The sequence below is a fragment of the Trichoplusia ni genome, chromosome 15, assembly GCF_003590095.1.
Source record: "Trichoplusia ni isolate ovarian cell line Hi5 chromosome 15, tn1, whole genome shotgun sequence".
In the NCBI taxonomy this organism is placed as follows: Eukaryota; Metazoa; Arthropoda; class Insecta; order Lepidoptera; family Noctuidae; genus Trichoplusia; species Trichoplusia ni.
In genome coordinates this window covers 3,148,938-3,167,468 of record NC_039492.1, presented here as the reverse complement: position 1 = coordinate 3,167,468, position 18,531 = coordinate 3,148,938, and the positions used below count along the sequence as shown (strand labels likewise).

At 35.4% G+C, this 18,531-nt stretch overlaps 4 protein-coding genes and 1 non-coding gene across 9 annotated transcripts in view; 3 read left to right on the top strand and 2 right to left on the bottom strand.

Moving 5' to 3' along the window:
* The window catches only part of LOC113501514 (obscurin), a 48,074-nt gene extending 47,330 nt beyond the window's left edge, over positions 1 to 744 (top strand). For all 3 annotated transcript variants that reach the window (XM_026882691.1, XM_026882693.1, XM_026882692.1), the window contains one exon: positions 9 to 744. In XM_026882691.1, the coding sequence (XP_026738492.1) occupies positions 9 to 158 (150 nt within the window). In that variant the 3' untranslated portion in view covers positions 159 to 744. The remainder of the gene's footprint in view (positions 1 to 8) is intronic.
* A 494-nt stretch (positions 745 to 1,238) lies between these two features.
* LOC113501517 (NEDD8-conjugating enzyme UBE2F-like) lies at positions 1,239 to 4,646 on the bottom strand. Its single transcript, XM_026882698.1, has 3 exons — positions 4,230 to 4,646; positions 3,491 to 3,652; positions 1,239 to 3,031 (listed from the first exon to the last, which is right to left on the bottom strand). The coding sequence occupies exons 1-3, from the start codon at positions 4,506 to 4,508 to the stop codon at positions 2,918 to 2,920; spliced, it is 555 nt and encodes a 184-aa protein (XP_026738499.1). The 5' UTR covers positions 4,509 to 4,646; the 3' UTR covers positions 1,239 to 2,917.
* Positions 4,647 to 5,045: 399 nt separating this feature from the next.
* On the top strand, positions 5,046 to 7,501 carry LOC113501516 (vacuolar protein-sorting-associated protein 25). Of its 2 annotated transcripts, XM_026882697.1 has the most exons (3): positions 5,046 to 5,213; positions 6,623 to 6,987; positions 7,247 to 7,501. In XM_026882697.1, exons 1-3 carry the CDS (start codon positions 5,164 to 5,166, stop codon positions 7,357 to 7,359), a joined length of 528 nt encoding a protein of 175 aa, XP_026738498.1. In that variant the 5' UTR covers positions 5,046 to 5,163; the 3' UTR covers positions 7,360 to 7,501. The 2 variants fall into 2 exon arrangements, with proteins under 2 accessions (XP_026738498.1, XP_026738497.1); XM_026882696.1 differs by lacking the exons at positions 5,046 to 5,213; positions 7,247 to 7,501 and adding an exon at positions 5,220 to 6,494 and having other exon boundaries at positions 6,623 to 6,715.
* A 141-nt stretch (positions 7,502 to 7,642) lies between these two features.
* LOC113501515 (solute carrier organic anion transporter family member 4A1-like) overlaps positions 7,643 to 18,531 on the bottom strand; it is a 45,159-nt gene continuing 34,270 nt past the window's right edge. For both annotated transcript variants that reach the window (XM_026882694.1, XM_026882695.1), the window contains 8 exons: positions 14,346 to 14,448; positions 12,518 to 12,639; positions 12,069 to 12,317; positions 11,713 to 11,920; positions 11,173 to 11,387; positions 10,819 to 10,963; positions 9,756 to 9,938; positions 7,643 to 9,572 (listed from right to left, as the gene is read on the bottom strand). In XM_026882694.1, the coding sequence (XP_026738495.1) occupies positions 9,338 to 9,572; positions 9,756 to 9,938; positions 10,819 to 10,963; positions 11,173 to 11,387; positions 11,713 to 11,920; positions 12,069 to 12,317; positions 12,518 to 12,639; positions 14,346 to 14,448 (1,460 nt within the window). In that variant the 3' untranslated portion in view covers positions 7,643 to 9,337. The remainder of the gene's footprint in view (positions 9,573 to 9,755; positions 9,939 to 10,818; positions 10,964 to 11,172; positions 11,388 to 11,712; positions 11,921 to 12,068; positions 12,318 to 12,517; positions 12,640 to 14,345; positions 14,449 to 18,531) is intronic.
* On the top strand, positions 10,206 to 10,278 carry Trnaf-gaa. The gene has a single exon. It is a non-coding gene; the product is annotated as a tRNA-Phe (tRNA).

Sequence of the window (18,531 nt, the reverse complement as noted above, 5' to 3'; positions counted from 1 at the left end):
GTTTGCAGGACTTCTCAGAGAAGTATCACGAGAAGAAGGCCCGCGAGGCGTCGCAGGCGGACAGCGTGGCGGCCGCCTTCGGCAACTTCGGCGCGCGCCAGCTCGCGCGCTCCAACAGCATCCAGGACGAGCTGCTCACCACCTTCGCTAGCCACTGAACACAACCACACTTGGAAAAACACACCTCAGACAACCCATTTAGGGACGAATATGCAATGCATGACAAACGAGATTTAGGTCTATGCAGATTTAGAAATATAGTCGATTAAATTCTCATAACTGCGGACGAATTAAAATTAAAGTTATATCGAATCTCGATAAAGAAATCTAGAGGTATTTTAACAAATTGCAATAATTAACTTCAGTTTAGCCAACTTAAAATCTTATAAACCTACTAATGGTTAAGTTTAAGCCCCATAGATTTTTTACGAGAAATTTATAAAATTTATAGATTGGGCTTCGACTTGACTCGGTGGTTTAATATTTCCAATTCCCATACATTTGTAGGACACAATAAGACACAATTCCAAGTGTGTGTACACGTCATTTTTCACGTTACATCATGTACATTGTATCATCCAAACGAAAATCTAGTCATAATGGGAAAAAATGTTACGACGGTTTTGTTATTGTTAAGCTATTTATTGTATACAAATTTTTACTATTTATTTATTATTTATACTAATTGGTATATTTGATGCTCCAGTATTAATTGAACTTAATAAAGAGCATTGATTTGATAAATTGCATTTTTATTATAACACCACGCAATAAAATAAACATTAACATCGAAATTGTACATTGTGTTTCTGATTTATTCAATTAAAAGGTCAAAGTCGTTAACTTGAATATAGTTTCGAAGCACGAATTTAAGTACATAAATGACAGAAAATCATGCCAACTATTAAGTCAACTATCAGCTAATAAATATGTAATTGAATAAATCTAAAATACAATTGTACGAATCAAAAGCATGCTATAAAAGATAAAAATATAAAACCGCAAAATTAAATTAAGAATGAATTTACAAACGTTTTTCTATAATAAAATTGTTTTTATTAAAACCTCTTTTATTAAAATCCTGGATTTGACATGCAAATGTTACATGGAATTTTACATTGCCGCTAATAAATATAGGGTCCTCTAAAAATACGTGTTCAAGGCTAAAAAGTCGTTGAAAAGTTTAATATAAATTCGCCTACTTTATGGATTTGATTATAATTATTTAATATCTTTACTTTGCCATATAAACATTATTAGCTAGTGATTCTTCAAACAACAACAACAATTGCAGTTATTTTAAAAGGACCTTATACTTTTAAGTCAGTTAAACTGGTGTATTTTTTTCTCGTGGCACTAGAAATAAATGTCAGAAAATATAGGAAGACTTGATTAAACGCAACGGATTGTCGTTGATTTGCGTTAGTACTTATAAAGGGAGTAATTGGCAACTTTCCTCGTGCGTGTTTTTAGGTAAGACCGCAGGGAATAATTAGAAAAAAAAAGTTCGACGTCACTAATAATTATAATCACCGGTTGCACGCGACACCTTGACTAACTGCCATTGGCGTCTTAAGGTCAAGTCTGGGTCAAGTTCTAACCTAGATCTAGACACCAGTACTAAGAAGAAGGCCTTTTTTCCTGTGTGCAAAAAAATATTACTCAAAAGGAAGCATCTAATTACGTAAATGATGTAATACTAAAATACAAAGGTCAATTAATTATAAAAATATCTAACATGACTCATATTCATCTGAGTATTCAGAGGACAGTTAATATCACATTTGTAACTAGATAGAAAACAATGAAAAATTAAATTCTTGCTGGCACTGTGTTGGCAAGAAATATTATCACAAGAAATTCTTTGCAAGGAAAAAGACGTCTGATTCTTACTGCTTTTTTTGTAGCACAGGGATTATAAAAACATGTAGTACACCTCAGAGATAAAGTGTCAAGAATATTTGGCGATCGTGTAAAAAAATACACCAGTTTCCAAAACATAATATACTATTATCACTGTTTCAGAGTATTTAACAATTGTCAATAATCGGGGAACTCAGCATGGGAGGATATAAAATTATATCTTTATAATTATGATACATTCAATATTTATGTGTATTAAAACCATTTTTACTCACATTTCAAGGCAGCCCGTCTGTTTGACACTTGCATTATAATTAATTAGAATTGATTACATTGTTTATGACATTTTAAATTAGAATTTTAAACCAGTATGTGCCACATTTTTTCGTACTTCAATACAACAAAAGACGAACAAGAAAAGGACATTCCCAAATTGTGTGGATGTGTGCTAAAATGGATAATGGAATTTATAACATATTGAAACAGAACACGCACCCACACATCACACATACCGACACCCACATAGACACCAACACACAGATACACACACACACAAAACACTAACACAGGTCAAATAGCTGATTTTATATCATTATAATAATGTAATATTGTAAATATATCATATTATGGTCATACATTATAAAATTTAACTAGACTATAACTATGACAAAAATACTTTAGAAAATTCCTTTAACTTCAATAATTTGTGATAATCTAATATACTATCTGAACACTAATTATTGCTTGCTTGGTGTTACTAATAATAATGAATAGTTCATCTTAGAGTATATGGAAACTTTAAGAGTTCTATTGGCAACTACGAATAGAAAATTTAAAACAAACAGCTTACATTGCTGAATTTATATAAATATGTGCATTATATGTTCAATACGTTTTTTAATAAAATATTTATTGATATACCTCTAACTTTATAGTGGAAGCACTTATAAGCAAGCTAATTTAGTTTGTAGCTGTCCCATGCTCAGTTTCCCCGTGACAAGTGTTGCATTCATCTATGTTCTCTAGAGACATTGTGACGGCGTTTATGTAACTTTCATCTTTTCCCTTTAGTTATGTAGTCTTGAACCTTAGTTTGGAATTCCGTCTTGTTCTTGTTGTACATTTCCGCTGCTTCAATGTTTAATGGGTCTTCGAAATTTAAGAGATCCTGGAATACACAAAAATCTCTTTAAAGAATGGTTCAGACAGCAACTTCAAAATAATTTCTGCAATGTTTTGTGGTATCCTAGATAAGTTTGAATAATAATATTATACAAACTGATGAAATTCTTAAATTTAATTAACTTTTAACTAGCTTCAAAATTTAAAATATCCATTGCTACTGGAACAGTTGTTGTCTGTGGAGACTTTAACATTAACCTATTAATAAAACATTCTGTTTTTAGATCTTATTATCTATTTAGGACATTCACACCTTGAGTTAACAACTGGGACCTTTTCTGCTTGCATAGATAACATTTTCATTTCATGTACTACTCTACAAACAAGGGATCAAAACCACATCACACAGTCACATGATTGAATATGGCTGGGAGTAGGCATTCAAAAAATTTATTGGATAATTGATAAGCTGATATGGTATTGTTGAATAGTTTAATATACTTACAGTAAATAATGCATTAAGTCCCCACACCACATCCTTTAATCTCCGAGTAGGAGCCCAGCCGTGTTCATCTATAGATGTTTGTCTGAGTAGCGATAGACAGACATCACCGTCTACATTTATGTTAGGATGCCAAAGACGCGTTTGACATTTTACTCTTGGTGGCTGTAAATGGACAAAAAAGGAAATTAACATAGAAAAAAATCCTATTGGAAGTCAACCTGCAGACAATGTATTAAAAAGTGTTATATTATGTAATTATGGTGAACAAAGTCTAAAATTTCAACATAATATGGGCACATAATAGTGCCCATATTATGTTGGTTTTAGCATGTTGAAACTTAAGACTAGAAAAAACACAAGATTTAATTAAAACAAATAATTCACAATCATGCAACTAATCAAAATGTAATAAAAACATGATCATTATCATATCTACTACAATCAAACAAACACACAAAAATCAAATACAACAACAAAAGAGTGACAAATACATAGGTAAGCTTGATATAGGTGTACAATTTATAAAAAGCAAAAACAACATGACTACTACACTATTGATACACAAGGTTCTTGCAAAAATCTTTCCATAATTATTATTAGTACAGCAAAATTATATACTTTAAGTATAAAAATTGATAAGATTACGAAAACAAGTAACATTCTGTGTAGTGTTCGTCTTCATTAAAATAACATTTGCCGAGCAGTAAAGCCATAAAATAAAAGTTACCGAACTACTTACAGCCATATTATAGTCTTCAGTAACAATAACAGTGAATTTGAACTTGCCTCCCTGCCAGTAACCCTCATCGGGCGCTACAGTCAATATGAACTCACTCAACACGTTAGGGTCTTCGAAATGTACACTACACGTAGCCGGAAGGTTCTCGTTCATCTCCTGAACTTCTTTTATTAACAGTTTGTCCCTCACTGATATCCTTCTTACAATTGATTCTGCAGTAGTCAACCCATTCGTGGGCTCCGTATGCTCCTTCTTCAATTTTCTATTAAGCGTAATCATTGTTTTTATATCTATATGAGCAATTATGACTAATTATAGCATAGCAGTTATGAAAAATAAATTACAATTACGATTTTTTTTGCAACAAGCAAAACGCAAATTTTGTTCACGACTTCGTTTGTCAAAATTGTGACAGTAAGTTTTTTTTATTTATTGACGGACTAGTGCTGTCCATTGTAAATTTATCACAGAATATTTATCTTTTACCAGTTTACTGTTTCGTTTCTGAATTAAGCTGATTAAGTTGTAATCAAATGTGAAAAATGATTGCCTCAGAAAGAAAAAGATTGAATTACATAGTTGTAATGCAGTAATGATTTACCTACTCAAAAGTAAATTCGACCCATTTTTGATCTTTCATAAATGATTTAATTTATAAACAAGATGATGGAAAGATGATGCTGCGTGATTTTTTGTCGGTTCTCTATCTTTTCAATTGGCAATTATCAAAAACTTATCTACGTCTGTGCTATATGATTAGGTCAAGGTTTTGCCAAATAATACAATAGTAACACCACTGATTCCTAAATGTCAAACAAACTGTCAAAAGTGTCAAATACTGCAAACAAGATCAGTCAGCCTTGGGCGTATATGTGAGAAATTAAACACTTTTAAAACTTTGTTATTAGTTTAGTGAATATATTTGTGTACCATAATGGCAGAAATCTCGTGGCCTTGGCAGTATGACTTTCCTCCTTTTTTTACGTAAGTAAAAGTTGATTCTTTATTTGTGTAAAAACATTTGTTCTTTCGTCTCCCCAAATATGAAGATACTCGGTAAATCTTGGAAGTATATTAATGAAGGCAATGCCCATATCGTTGTACAAATACTGGGTACCGATTATGTACTGCGTCTTATCAAAGAAGATGGGATAACTACAACTCCGAAGAATGTTTACGATTCCGTGAATTTCGTCAACTTGATCATGGTGCCATTGTTGGAGAACACTCATTACGGAAACGAACAAACTATTGAGATATCTGCGAGTGATTTAACAGCATTAACTAAAGTTTTATTACCATTTCGTCCAGCCAACAGGATACACAAATCATTAATTAGTCAGATTGCCATAAAAGCCACAAATTTGTCTATAGTAAGCCCTAATTGTGAAATCAACTACTGTGTTGAAATCAAGCCAAAAGAAGGGTATCTGTCATCTAGTCTGAAGCAGTATTCAAAATGTTACTATTGTTTTAAACAGTATTTAAAGTTACAAATGAATTCAATTGAGAAGACAAGTCACTACTGTCCTCTCGATTTATTTTCTGGTGATAGAAATAGAATGAAAAACGCTTTGTTGAATATGATAAATAATCCACAGAATAATTTTAAATTGTTTAAAAATGGCTCTTTGATTTTCAATGAACTATCATCCAAAGAGGATCTTGAAGAGATCATAAAAAATATGAATTGTTTTAGTGATTCTTCTTTATTTTTGGACTTTATAATTGCAATTTTACAAAGTGATAATAATATTCCTTATATTGAACTAACTAAAACCCACACAGAAAACACAGAGAAGTGCTACAAACATTGTGTTGAGAGTAACAATTTAGACCCTACTTCCTTTTTATACAAGTTGTTACAATTACAAAGACTGTCTGAAACTGTGGCCTTTGATGTTAAAGACTTAGGTAATGACTATATGGATTATGTGTCAAAATTGATAGAAAATCTGAACTTGAATAAATTAGACCTTCATAGACAGAGTGACAGAGAAACATTCTATAAGACAGCAGACCCTATACACCTGGCTCTTATATCAGCTGTGGCCAAAGACTGCTCTATCATGATAAGTTTTTCTACAAACTATGTTGAAAATATCCCTTATGTTGAAGTTGGAGACTTGAAAGTATTTTACAAGCTGGCCTTAACTGACTTGGAGCCAAAGTCTCCACAGACATTATCAAAGAGAAAGGATACAGAGAAGAAAATGATAGCAATCTATGAGAAATACAGAGAGACAGTACATGAGGAGAAGCTATGTAAGTATTTGAATAGAAATAGGTTTTAGTTGATATAAAAATAATCAATATTATTTTAGGTCTACAGTCTGCTAAATCATGTTGTGCTGTATTTTGAGTAATAACCAGTTCATTTGATATTGTTCCAGAATCCAACCAAACACAGAAACAAGAGCTAAACAGTTAGAAGCATGGCAACAACTTATTACAGAGTACTTAAAGACAACCAAACAATCAACCATAGACATAAGAGAAGCACAGAACAGTCCACTTTTTAATAACGCCGAAATTAATAGGAAGATGTCACATGAAGGAATTCTAACAATCTTAGAGGATATGGGAAGGACAGGCCGGGCTGCACCTGTAGATAAAAGTAAAAATGTATGGGAGGTGTACTGGCACTCGCTGGATGAATGGGGCAACTTGGTATACAACTGGGCTTGCAACAGTGGAATGAATAACTCTGTATGTACACTATTTGAATTGAGGGAAGGAGAAAATACAGTGGATCAAGGTAAATTTTTGTTGCATAATTTTTGCTGTAATTAGTTAGATAAGAAATTGAGAGTTTAAAAAGATTGTTTAATTTCAAGATCAAACATTTGCAGAAAAAAAAAGATCTCTGCAGTAATTTTGTATTGTCAAGTTTTCTTCGTCACATGTTAGGCTTGCTCATTAACAGGCCAATACTTAGGTTCACAAATTTTAATGATTCATTTATATCTTGTTGCTATAATGATGTGTTGTCTAAAGTTAAGTAATTATGTTTTCAGAGTTCCATGGGCTGGACATGAGTGTGCTATTAAAAGCTTTAAAGAATTTAGAAGGGAAAGGCAAGTGTGAGCTGATGGAGTTCGACGACAGTCAAGGCGTTAAGTTTTTCTAACTCTTCTATGAGATTGTTAGCTCTGATTCTTATGAAATCATTATAAGTACACAGTTTTTAAAACAGATATGATAGTGTTATAATGCATTTTGTTAAGTTAAAGTATTTTTTAATGTTGGAATATATTTAATTCATATTTTTATTTCGTCGTTTCATTTTTTTTTGCTGGTTTTTAAAAGGACTATTATATTAGAACTAGGGAAGTAAATAAAAGTTCTCGACAATTATTTTTATTCCAATCAATTCGTGTAAAATTGTACAATTTCAAAATTGATGACCTACATTACAATTTACAAATTACATTAGAAAAACGATGTAAACTTTTTACAAATTGTGTTATAAAAATCTAATTACTATTGCATTTCATAGTACATATTATGATAGGAATTTAAATTATGAAGAAATATAAATAAATACATGCTGATAATTGATGTTAGCTGCCAGTAGTTACACAGGCACTAAGATGTTCAGATTAAGAAACACCCATTAATTTGATTCCAAAAAAGACATGGGATCCTGTGATTTTTATCTTCAACTCTGTTACTTTTCCAGCTGTCATCTTATTGTGTTTCAGATTCCCATTCACAATATAATAATTCTACTAATAAACAGAATTACACTATACATTAAATATATATTTAATTATTACTAAATTACTAGTAAACAATCAGTCTTCAACCAAAATACAATTTTAACAACTATTGATTTGCATTATCAACAAATAAGTTAGAAACTATGTACAAATAGGTACTACACCTTAACCACGGTGAGGGGTGATCTATGTTAAACAAAATTGATCGAAAAGTTGTGCCTTCAATATTGTACTCTATATAACAACATTACGAACTACACGGGATTATTTGATTTCTACAAATATACTTTGTAAGTTACTTACGCACCCAGATATTACTACTCTAATAGTTTAGGTAAAAAAACATTAACTATCTAGTAGACGTGTCTTTTTGTCTAAAAACTCAGTAGGTATGAAAATAAAACGCGACTTAAACCGATGCAAAAAAGGTTAAAATCAAATCAAACAAGATTGTTTATTTTTTTAAAGCACCTAAACAAATGGAATGTTAGTATTGGGGTTCTTCAGCTTCTTTCACATATGTGCCCTCATATAAGGATTCAATTAGGCACCTTTAGGGTTGTGTAGTCTTATTTTTATTCTGACTTAGACGTTTTAAGTGGCTAAAACACTTGGCAAGACAGGCCGTTATGCTAAATCTATAGACTGGTTCGAATTACAAAGATATTTACAAAATTCAAATAACCCCAGTTTACACTTAAGTAGATGTATATAATATAGACAGGTGTATATCAACACATCCCTCCAAGACTTATTGCATGATGAGCTCACACCACGGCGACATCAGGCAGTAGTACTTACATTTATCTAAAAGCTATTACATCACAGATACTTTACAACAGAACTATTTATTTTGGAATGTAAACAATAACCTTAAAATGATTCTATTTATGATATTAGTAGGTACACACAATTAACGATTTATTATCAAGTTTGAGTGTGCGTTACGACAGACGAGCCTCGTTTTGGGTAGGTGTAATAATAATACTTAGTCGATTAAAGATCGATCCAAATCTCAATAGAAATACCTACTTATTTTGAGGATAGAACCCATGTTCCTCCACTGTCACCAAAAGCAATGTGAACATACACAAACATTCATTTCGAGACAAAAACAGATTCACTTATCTAAACCCCACAAGTTAAGCGCGCACAATGAATTCACACATCTACCATAGTTCCTCACGATCGTAAAACGTGATTTGGACAAATCTTTAAATGCCATAAACTTATCGCTTCACCCAAACTCACTTAACCTGCAAGTTATCGACAGGGAAGCCTCTTTGGCGATACTTATTCGAGTTCCATAACACCAATGTATACACTTAACCCTCGAATGGCCTAACTTAGTTTATCCTCGAAAACAACAGAAAATACAACACTATCTTACAAATGGTCACTGCATTCTAAAGCAGCATTGCAGTACCCGTTACTGCGTTCTACAGTCCCGTTGGCTACGTTTGTGACGTTTCCGTTGGTCTTCTCGCCGCACACGACGAGGTCTACAGAAGGAACCACGGCGTTCCCGTTCTTGCTGCCCGGAGGACGGTAGAACCACCACGCCAGGAAGAAGAATAGAATAGAACAGAGCTTCCCTACCAGAGCGATGCCCAGCATATATCTGTAAAAAACCGATATAGGTAATATTAAAAATAAGTGTTCTGGCACCGTCTAAGGTAAAAGAAACTAAAACTGTCGTGCCCATGCTCATGAAATCAGTAGGTACCTTCTGTTTTTTAAGACCAAGAAAGGAGTCATTCTCTCATAAAAAATACTTCCAAAACTCATTTTCGTTAGGCATTACCTGCTCATATTAATATTGTCGTATTGGAGGCAGGCGCCCGTCTTGTCACACGAGGTGGACCACAGCGAGCAGGACAGGTCGATGAGGAAGCCGAACAGCAGCGGCGCCGGGATCGTGCCCAGCAGACGCACCTTGATCCACTGGATACCAAGAGCGAACGAACGCTGGTCTTCACGGACGCATCTAGAACAAACATATCATTATGTGAGAGCAACTTCCAGAAGTTAGGTATCTTATATCGTATGTTATCTACCCATAACCTATAATACGTTGATAAGAATTTTAAACTCGGTAAATAAAGTAAGTGTTAACGTAAAATGTACTACAAATGAAAAGTTTTTAATAGTTGTTAAAACATTCGGAATGGATCGTATTACGATTGCTTACTTCATAATGTAGTCTTTAATAGGTATGTGTTTACCGATTAGGTATTTTGCGTACTCTTGTATCGCCGAAATAGCTCAGTTGGGAGAGCGTTAGACTGAAGATCTAAAGGTCCCCGGTTCAATCCCGGGTTTCGGCAGTTTTTTTTTGTATTATAAACTTTTTGATTTATTTTATTTTTATCTCATACCTAACATTATTAAATCAGACTATATTGTAAGTTTGTAAAGTAAACTGTACTTCCCTAAGTATTCTAAGACATTATTGTACTAGAATCCAAATTTTGGCCATCTGCAATCGCCGATCCTAAGTTGTAAGCTAAGCGTAGCAATCAAAATCAAAAGAATTTATTTCAAATAGGCCGTTTTCCAGGAACTTTTGAAACGTTACAATAATGACTTATTGCACGGTTCCAAAGCTTCATTCCTATGGAGAAGAACCGGCAAGAAACACCCATAAGTTACTCTTTTGAAAATGAAATATGATAGTAGATTTATAATCTGACACATTATTATTTAGGTTTGCAAAAACAGCGTAAATTAGCAATGCAAAATTAGCAAAGGTAATCAATGTTCAAACGTTTAGAAGTTGGCCACTTGGTATAAATGATGTTAGCTACGAATGTCAAGTGTACCAATAAAAAATCCTAAATTTATCTATAAGTATTTTCAATACTGACCTTAATGTGGCTGACAGCGCAGGCATCGTAGCCAGGAACGTGAACAGCATGACGCCAAAAGACAGGGAGACGAACACCCACAGGTAGGGGCAGTCCGTTGTGCAGATACTGTTGATCGCTTCATACGGTATTGATGAGTTTGTTACTGGAACAAGAAGAAATTCGCTATACGTTGTGCTTACCCAAAAATGTGTTAAACACAAAAAAGAAACTGTTTTACGCCATTTTTAAATTGGCTACTCAAACACTAAGCAACAATCTGGGATCCTCATTCATCCTACAGCCCCATCCCACAAGGTTTTGCTGTAGATAAGAAAACGCATCAAACTCCACAAAGATCATTTAAGCACTTACCTCCTTCAATATCGTAAACGGGCAGCGTAGTATTCTCCTTGGTGAGTATGCAGGAGCACTGGTGGAACAGCTGCGCGGAGCCGGCGAGTGTCCGCGTGGTGCAGCCGGCGTGGCAGGCCGAGTAGTACACCGTGCCGTCCGCCCCGCACACCGGCGAGTACGGCGCGCTCGCACACGCGCACTCCACGTTACACAGCGCCGTCAAGTGGTCGGCTCTGGAGGGAGATACTCAAATTTTAAAGGTGCAACAAATCGTTAACGAATTTAGCCTTTCACTTTATTTTCCTAGGCTTAAGTGTTTTTAATAAAGTCTAAAATCTCAAATACCTAACTGGGTACTTCGGTAAGATTAAGAATAGGGTATTTCACTTGAGATTTTAGTTCACTTAATCCCCTTCATTTTTATTTAGGAGATATAAAAAAATAACGTGTCCAATATTTTTTGGGAATCTGACAAAGGACTTAACAGTTTTTTTTTCGCTAAATCTACTTATTATGAGTAATTTCGAATTAAGTATGGTAAAAGAAACAAATTCTCACCCTGGCACTGAAGGGCTGTCATACATGACAGTGACGCCGGCGAAAGGGTAGTCGTCGCAGGTGAGCACGAAGCAGAAGGTGAAGGCGGCGGCGACGACAGTGGCGGCCACGCACAGCTTGATGATGCCGGCACACGCCAGCCGCCAGCGCTTCACCAGCCAGCCGCCCAGGAACGTGCCGCCGCCACCCGCCGGGACCGTGATCACACCTGCAACACAGAGTTTTGGTTACAACTAAAGTAATTTACAAAAAAAGTAATTTACAGAAGAAGGTTCTGTCTTCGCTTCTCTTTTTTAGATTCCCAAAGCTATGTACCACGAAAGACACATAAAATGTCACCACGATTTGTAACTTACCCAAAAGCAATGCCGCATCAGAGGCGTTGACAGCAAACTGATTTTCTATCAACTTCGGCAAGAATGCGGCGAACCCTGAGATGAGCATGCCCTCGCTGGCGCCGGCCAGGTTCAGGAACAGGAAGGTGGGGTTCCGCAGCAGTGCCGCCGCGGCCTGTGGCAGCTCGTGTAGGGCGCTGAACGCTGCTGACTTGGATGCAGCACCTTCGTGGGCTTCTGATACTTTTGATGCTCGAATTTCAGCAGCTCCTGAGGAGTAAAGCAATTTTTGTTAAGATAAACCCGGATAAAGATTATCATTTATATAACCTAATAGTTAATTATGAAAGCTAAATTATTTTGTGTTTATTTCCCTACAGATATTTCTTGAATATCCCTAATATACTGAACATTTGCGTAAACGGAACATTAATAATTCTACTAAGCACTAGTCTAGTTCCCGTACTTACCTGGCAATTCATATGGGAAGGCCATCAAAGGTATGGCCACGATCAGGCACAGCAATGCAGACAGGATGAAACCCACCCACCACGCACCAATCCACACTGAGCTCACAGGTGTTATACCTAACCTGGAGACAAAATTCAAACAAATTGCTTATTTTGAAACTACTTTGACAAAAAAACACAGTCAATTAGGTACCTACGTACCTCGAAGGTATATTACCTACCTCTACTAAAGCACGGTTGCACGGTACAAGTTAATACACAACATTACACACTAGTGCTTAAATACACTAGTGCTTAAAAATTGAATAAAAACTCGCGTAACTTACTTTCCCTTTGATGTGATTTACGCGATTCATGTTTCCCTTTTTAAACATCCGTAGACAAAAAACGAGCAACAGATGCATGCCTCCTTATTGCTATAATAATTTTTGCAGGAGCTATTTACATAAGGGCCATTCCGGAGGGTCTACACGAGTACTCGAAGGTATACGTTATTAGATAGCGTTGCCCAATTGTTTTCTTATGCAAATCGTTGGTTTACTCAACAATCTAACGCTGCTCTGCGGTTCGCACCGGTGGGCATGAGTGGACAGGGCCGGCTCCAGAAATGCATTAAAATGAACAAAACGATCGATAGGTCTAGAACGATATCAGATTTTATTGTTTTAAATTGCCACTTCGAAATCAACATTTCAATAATGTAGCAGAGTTTGAGAATATGCCTTTACAAACCCCTTAAAGTCGTTTGTTCAGAGTATCATTTTTTATACGGTGGGTAGACCAAAAACGTTAGTAGATAAGTTTACGATTGTTTGCTTCAAAATTGTAAAAATAAATGCTTGCGCTGCTCCTTTGCACCCGCAGATTCGGCCCTGTGCCGACACACAAGAGCCTTCAAGTGGGCCTGGTACTCTTAAAATAAATTAGAATAATAAAACCGCACTCTGCCTAGCTCTTGATTGAGTTATAATTAAAGCGTATTGTTTACAAAGACTTCGTAGAAATTGGTGTTCCTTTTAAAATAACTCTCTATTTTATTATTACAATAAGTATTAGGCTACAATAAAGGTTTTAAACCATTAATAATGTTTGCATCGAACGAATACTTAGGGAGTTAACTTTTTTTCACTTAACATGCAACAAGCATTAACGAATCCGCACGCAAACAGCATATTATTTAAAAAATAACTCTGGTTTCCTCGAAGTTACAAAATTCTACCAAATTGCTTAAACACTAACTAGAGTTATTTATTTATAAATATATATGGATTTCTTTGTTTAATTACAAACATCAATGAGTATACAATGCTATGAACTCGTAAAATTAAAGTAAAGCCATGGCAAAGAGGTCGTTCAAAACTCGAGCCGCGGAAAATCATATTTCGTTGCAGAAGCCATGAAAATATAAAATGGTGGAATTAATTTGGCTGAAAAGTTGCTTGAACAGCGTACGTGGTTCACAATGAGATGAAAGCGAGAGGGCAAGTTGGCTGAATGAAGCCGTGTCGCTGCCGAGATGAAATATTAAAAAAATGTGAACAAGATGCGGCGTGGAAAGCGCGGGAAACGCGTAGTCGGTGACTGTCGTTTGCAGATGGAATAGTTGATAGCTACATTTGTGTGTGAGAAAACTGAGAGAAGTTAGAAAATCCGGAACGACTTACCATGGGACTTACAAATAGTAGTTAAGTACAACTTGAATACATTGGAAATTGCATTGTCAACAACTGTCATTATTAATTTGTTGACTTTCTACATTTACTAACTTTTTAATACACTTTCAAATAAAAAAAACTAACATCTAAATTACAAAAACCCAGTTACTTACGCATCTGAATCCACGCTGAGAAAATCTGTGTAGATGGTGAGCATTTGCCCGCCGATGACGTAGCCCATCGCTGGGCCCACAACCGCCATTGTGTAGTACACACCTGAAACCAAGTAAATGCAAAACTCCATATATATTCAGTTCGAGAATGCTGTCGTGATACCGGGAGAAAACATTCTCTGACATGAAAAAGATCTTTAAGGCTTTAGGGGGAGTTTTTCAATGAAATTGATAGGGAAGCCTTAAAAATGTACTCTTTATTTAAATTTCGTTGAGAGGTAATTAAATTGAAAACCTACTTGCACTAGACTTATTTAAGACTTTGAAATGAAACTTAGTTAAATTAAAATAAAAGCTTAGGTAGTATAGTATCTTCTTCTTCTAATATATAAAATTCCCATGTCACGATGTTAGTTACCATACTCATCCGAAACGGCTTAACCGTTTTTTACCAAATTTTATATGCGTATTCAATAAGTAGGTCTGAGAATCGACTAACATCTATTTTTCATACCCCTAAGTGATAAGGGTTGCTCACACTAAAAAATTTTTTTTTTTTTGACGAAATTGATTGTTTGTATTTTTTTATAATGTGGCATTAAAAATACATACAACTAGAAATAATTTATCAGGCAAAACAACGTTTGCTGGTTCAGCTAGTAGTATTATAGTTTTACACGACAATAAACTGGCAAGATAACTGGTCAAATGAGAGTCAGACTCGCGACGCGACGGCAAGGGATCCAAAAAATAGCTTAAATAAAAACAAATCGGTTGGGTGACATCGTTGCCAATTTATTATAAGAATTAACAGCGGCTACAAAAATACATCATGTGTCAACATTTCATCAGGTTTATGAGATACAAACTGACGGACAGACAACCGTGCCTCAGTAATAGATGGCCGATTTTCGCTCTTTGGGTACGGAACTACTTAATATATAAAAACATTTCACCACTTTCCTTTACATACCAACCTCATCGATATTGCAATCCATTGTTACATGATACATAATTCATGCAACTTTTTGAGGTATTATCCTCAAAACGTTCTCGGCAAACCCCATAAAAATCGCAAACGTATCGATCGGAGGTCCTCGATCGCACAATACAGAACCATTACACTTACGGCACATTATCCCGCAGAACAAACATGAGGCGGAATAACGTGAGAGTGTAAAAAGCATAAGTATCGCGTTTCTTAGCCACGACCCTGTTTTCACAGTTAAAAGCTGTGACTTAGAAGTGTTAAGGCACGGCATGTAGCGCCAGATATGTGTAGCTTGATATCGCTCAGCTGCGTTAAGTTAACAGTTTGGAGGTATATTTGATGGGAGTGACAATTACTTTAGTCATTTTGGCATAATAAACCTGTTATACATATATTTTTTCTGAAAATTTTCATTTTATTTATAACAGTTCCCAGTTACTAGTAATCACCGTTGCTAAAAATATTATTACCTATCTACAAACTAAAACTACTAACTTGTACATTTGTAGCTTGAGAACGAATAGAAAACCCCTACCTATTCAAAAAGAAACAATTCGAATTAATGGCGTATTTAGTCACAATTGGACATCTTTACACGACGAACTAATAAATAAATAAATTCATGTTTCAAAACTGAAGCACAATTTTTCCAGAACATTCTAAAGAAAATCGTGCCACATCAAACACAGCTGTACTGCACTAGCATAACTCCCGATATCTCTAGTGGCGCTCACATCGCGCCATCTGACGGCAGCACTCCGCACACTCTGTCCTCAGAGACCAGAGTGGATCCACCCCGAGATTTATTCCAATTGTTTGTGATCCAAGATTGCGAAAACTTCTCAAGTGTTTAAAGGCGGTATTGGAAACCTGTTTATATGTAGATGCTTTGCCTTACGTGGATAAGGTCTTATAAGACTCTACATTGTAAATAAGGCCCTGAACATACAAATTATCTTGTATTTGTATGTTTGGGATCTACATACATTCGCGATTTAAAAACGCTTTAGTCACAAAGTTGTGTTCAAGAGGAACCTTACCTATAGAAAATGATGATTCAGTCGATCAATAGTCGACGCCATGGGTCAACATGCCAATGACCACTGTACGCGATACAACGGGTTCGATCCTCGTATCGTATAGGACAATTGATCAAGCTAGGTGTTGAGCGCAGCCTCTTATCTCAGAATATCTGTATAACTTTCAATAAACAAGAAGAAAAATAATTTCGATGTGATTTTTTCATTCCAAATCTCTTTTCAACAATCCTATTTACAACAACATTCCTGTTCCACTTTATTTAACCCCACCATTCCTAACGCAATTAACTATTATAATATTAAGTTGAGCCAGCACCCCTTATACCAAATCCGATCAACTTTCGATCTTAAGCTAAACACAAACAGTGAACGGTATCCTATCAAATATGAAGGGGAGAGCAAATAATCAAACAGTTTGGAAAAGCCTATGAAGTGCTATTAATTGAGTCGGGACCACGGAAATGCATTAATACGGTGCCGGAGCACACACTCAGGACTGACGAGCTTGTACTGCTGTGAGAGGTGGGTAGGGCTCACCGGTAAATGAACCTGGATGCGTATTAGGCAGACGTATAAACGCGAATATGTATGGATGTTTGTCTCTTACAAGCTAAAACTACTGAACAGATTAGGATAAAACTTGGTACACCCATGGTTTATAACCTGGATCAACACGTAGCATTTTATAGCGGTTTTATGTTCCCGTGTAATTTCGATTTGTAGCGTATGTAAATATTAGAACCAAACTCACTAGTGTCAAAAAGACAGATAATTTTGAAATTATTAAAATTGTATAAAGTAACAAAAAATTTTTTGGTAATCGCTCACTTTAATCTATTCCAATTTTAGTTTCGAAACTTTAACCTTCGTGTTAGTAAACAATAGGAGTGGGAACTTTGTTTTATTCAGATAAGTACGCTTCATAGTATTTAAAGTTTTTGTTATATGACAATAATTAGTTAATTATGTAGCACACAGTGTGAAAAACATTTTATGTATAAAATATACAAAGAAGAACAAACTAAAAAAAGTAATAAGCCATAGGTCTAGTGTAACCATTTGTAATTCCAGACACAGTTGCATAAATATTTTAAAATGGCCTCATTACTTACGGATAAGGACCTACCATTGAGTTTCTCCTATGAGCAATTGCAAGAAAAAAGAATTCATGAGCAATTACTTAACCTTCACCTCCCTCAGTCACTACTCACCCATTTTCGTGAAAACTGTTGAGGGTCCATATGACCACATAACGCGGTCATATCGCCAAGTGCTTTCCTGTGTTTATTGCGGCACTAGCCACCCCGCGGAACACGGAGGGTTAATAACTTTGAATAAGGAGACGTTTAGAAAGCTTTTGTAATATTATTTTCATGGGAAATCGCTTGTGAAATAAGTATTTTACATTTCGTACGGCGATGTTTAAGTATCTGAGTAGGTAAGGTACGCCGAAGGCATATTTATGGGGAAAAGTACCGACATTCTGTTATACAAAGCGATGTTAACGTATTTTGCTTTTAAATGATACTTGTTTAGTAAACCGCAGGAAGGTAATTTAATTTTGAATGGATCTACTTTAATTGAAAAACGACGATATTAATCCTCTCTTCTCAAACACTCAAGTCACATGCACAAAGACACCCAGACTCAAAACGAGCATTCCTGGATCGCACAATTGCTTGTCTAAAGCGGGGATCGAACCCGCGACGCTCAACCACTTAGCTATCCGTGCAGTCAACTTATCTAGCCCTAATACTCAACGTACCATTAAAAAGCATAGCATTTCATTTAGATCATCTGATTGGTAGAGTACTAAAACTAGTAACACACCACTTATTTCTGAAGAGACCAGATTCATGTTCGTAGTCTCAAATAACGTCGGCTTACCATGAAATTGATATCACTATGGTTTCCCGTACACCTCCCTCCGATACTCTCACCTCGTCTGGTGAACTCCATTAGCTTACGCGGCGGAAAATTTCACTTAAGAAAACAAAGCACGTGTTTATCTACCGTAAAATGCTTTGAACGTGTGTCTTTGAGACGTAAATATGCTTAAAAGTAAGTAATTTTTAACAAAATAACAATATCGCGTAGATTGAAATATTCCTCACTACTTAACAAATGTTAAGTAAATCCTACAAATTAATGGGAT

Bases quoted from the DNA above. Each gene is read 5' to 3' on its own strand.
- LOC113501517 (XM_026882698.1), bottom strand. From the start codon at position 4,508: ATGATTACGCTTAATAGAAAATTGAAGAAGGAGCATACGGAGCCCACG. The intron at 3,653-4,229 runs GTAAGTAGTTCG...GTCCATTTACAG, and splicing joins CTGAAGACTATAATATGGCT to CCACCAAGAGTAAAATGTCA. The intron at 3,032-3,490 runs GTAAGTATATTA...TGTGTATTCCAG, and splicing joins GACTTAATGCATTATTTACT to GATCTCTTAAATTTCGAAGA.
- LOC113501516 (XM_026882696.1), top strand. From the start codon at position 5,273: ATGAAGATACTCGGTAAATCTTGGAAGTATATTAATGAAGGCAATGCC.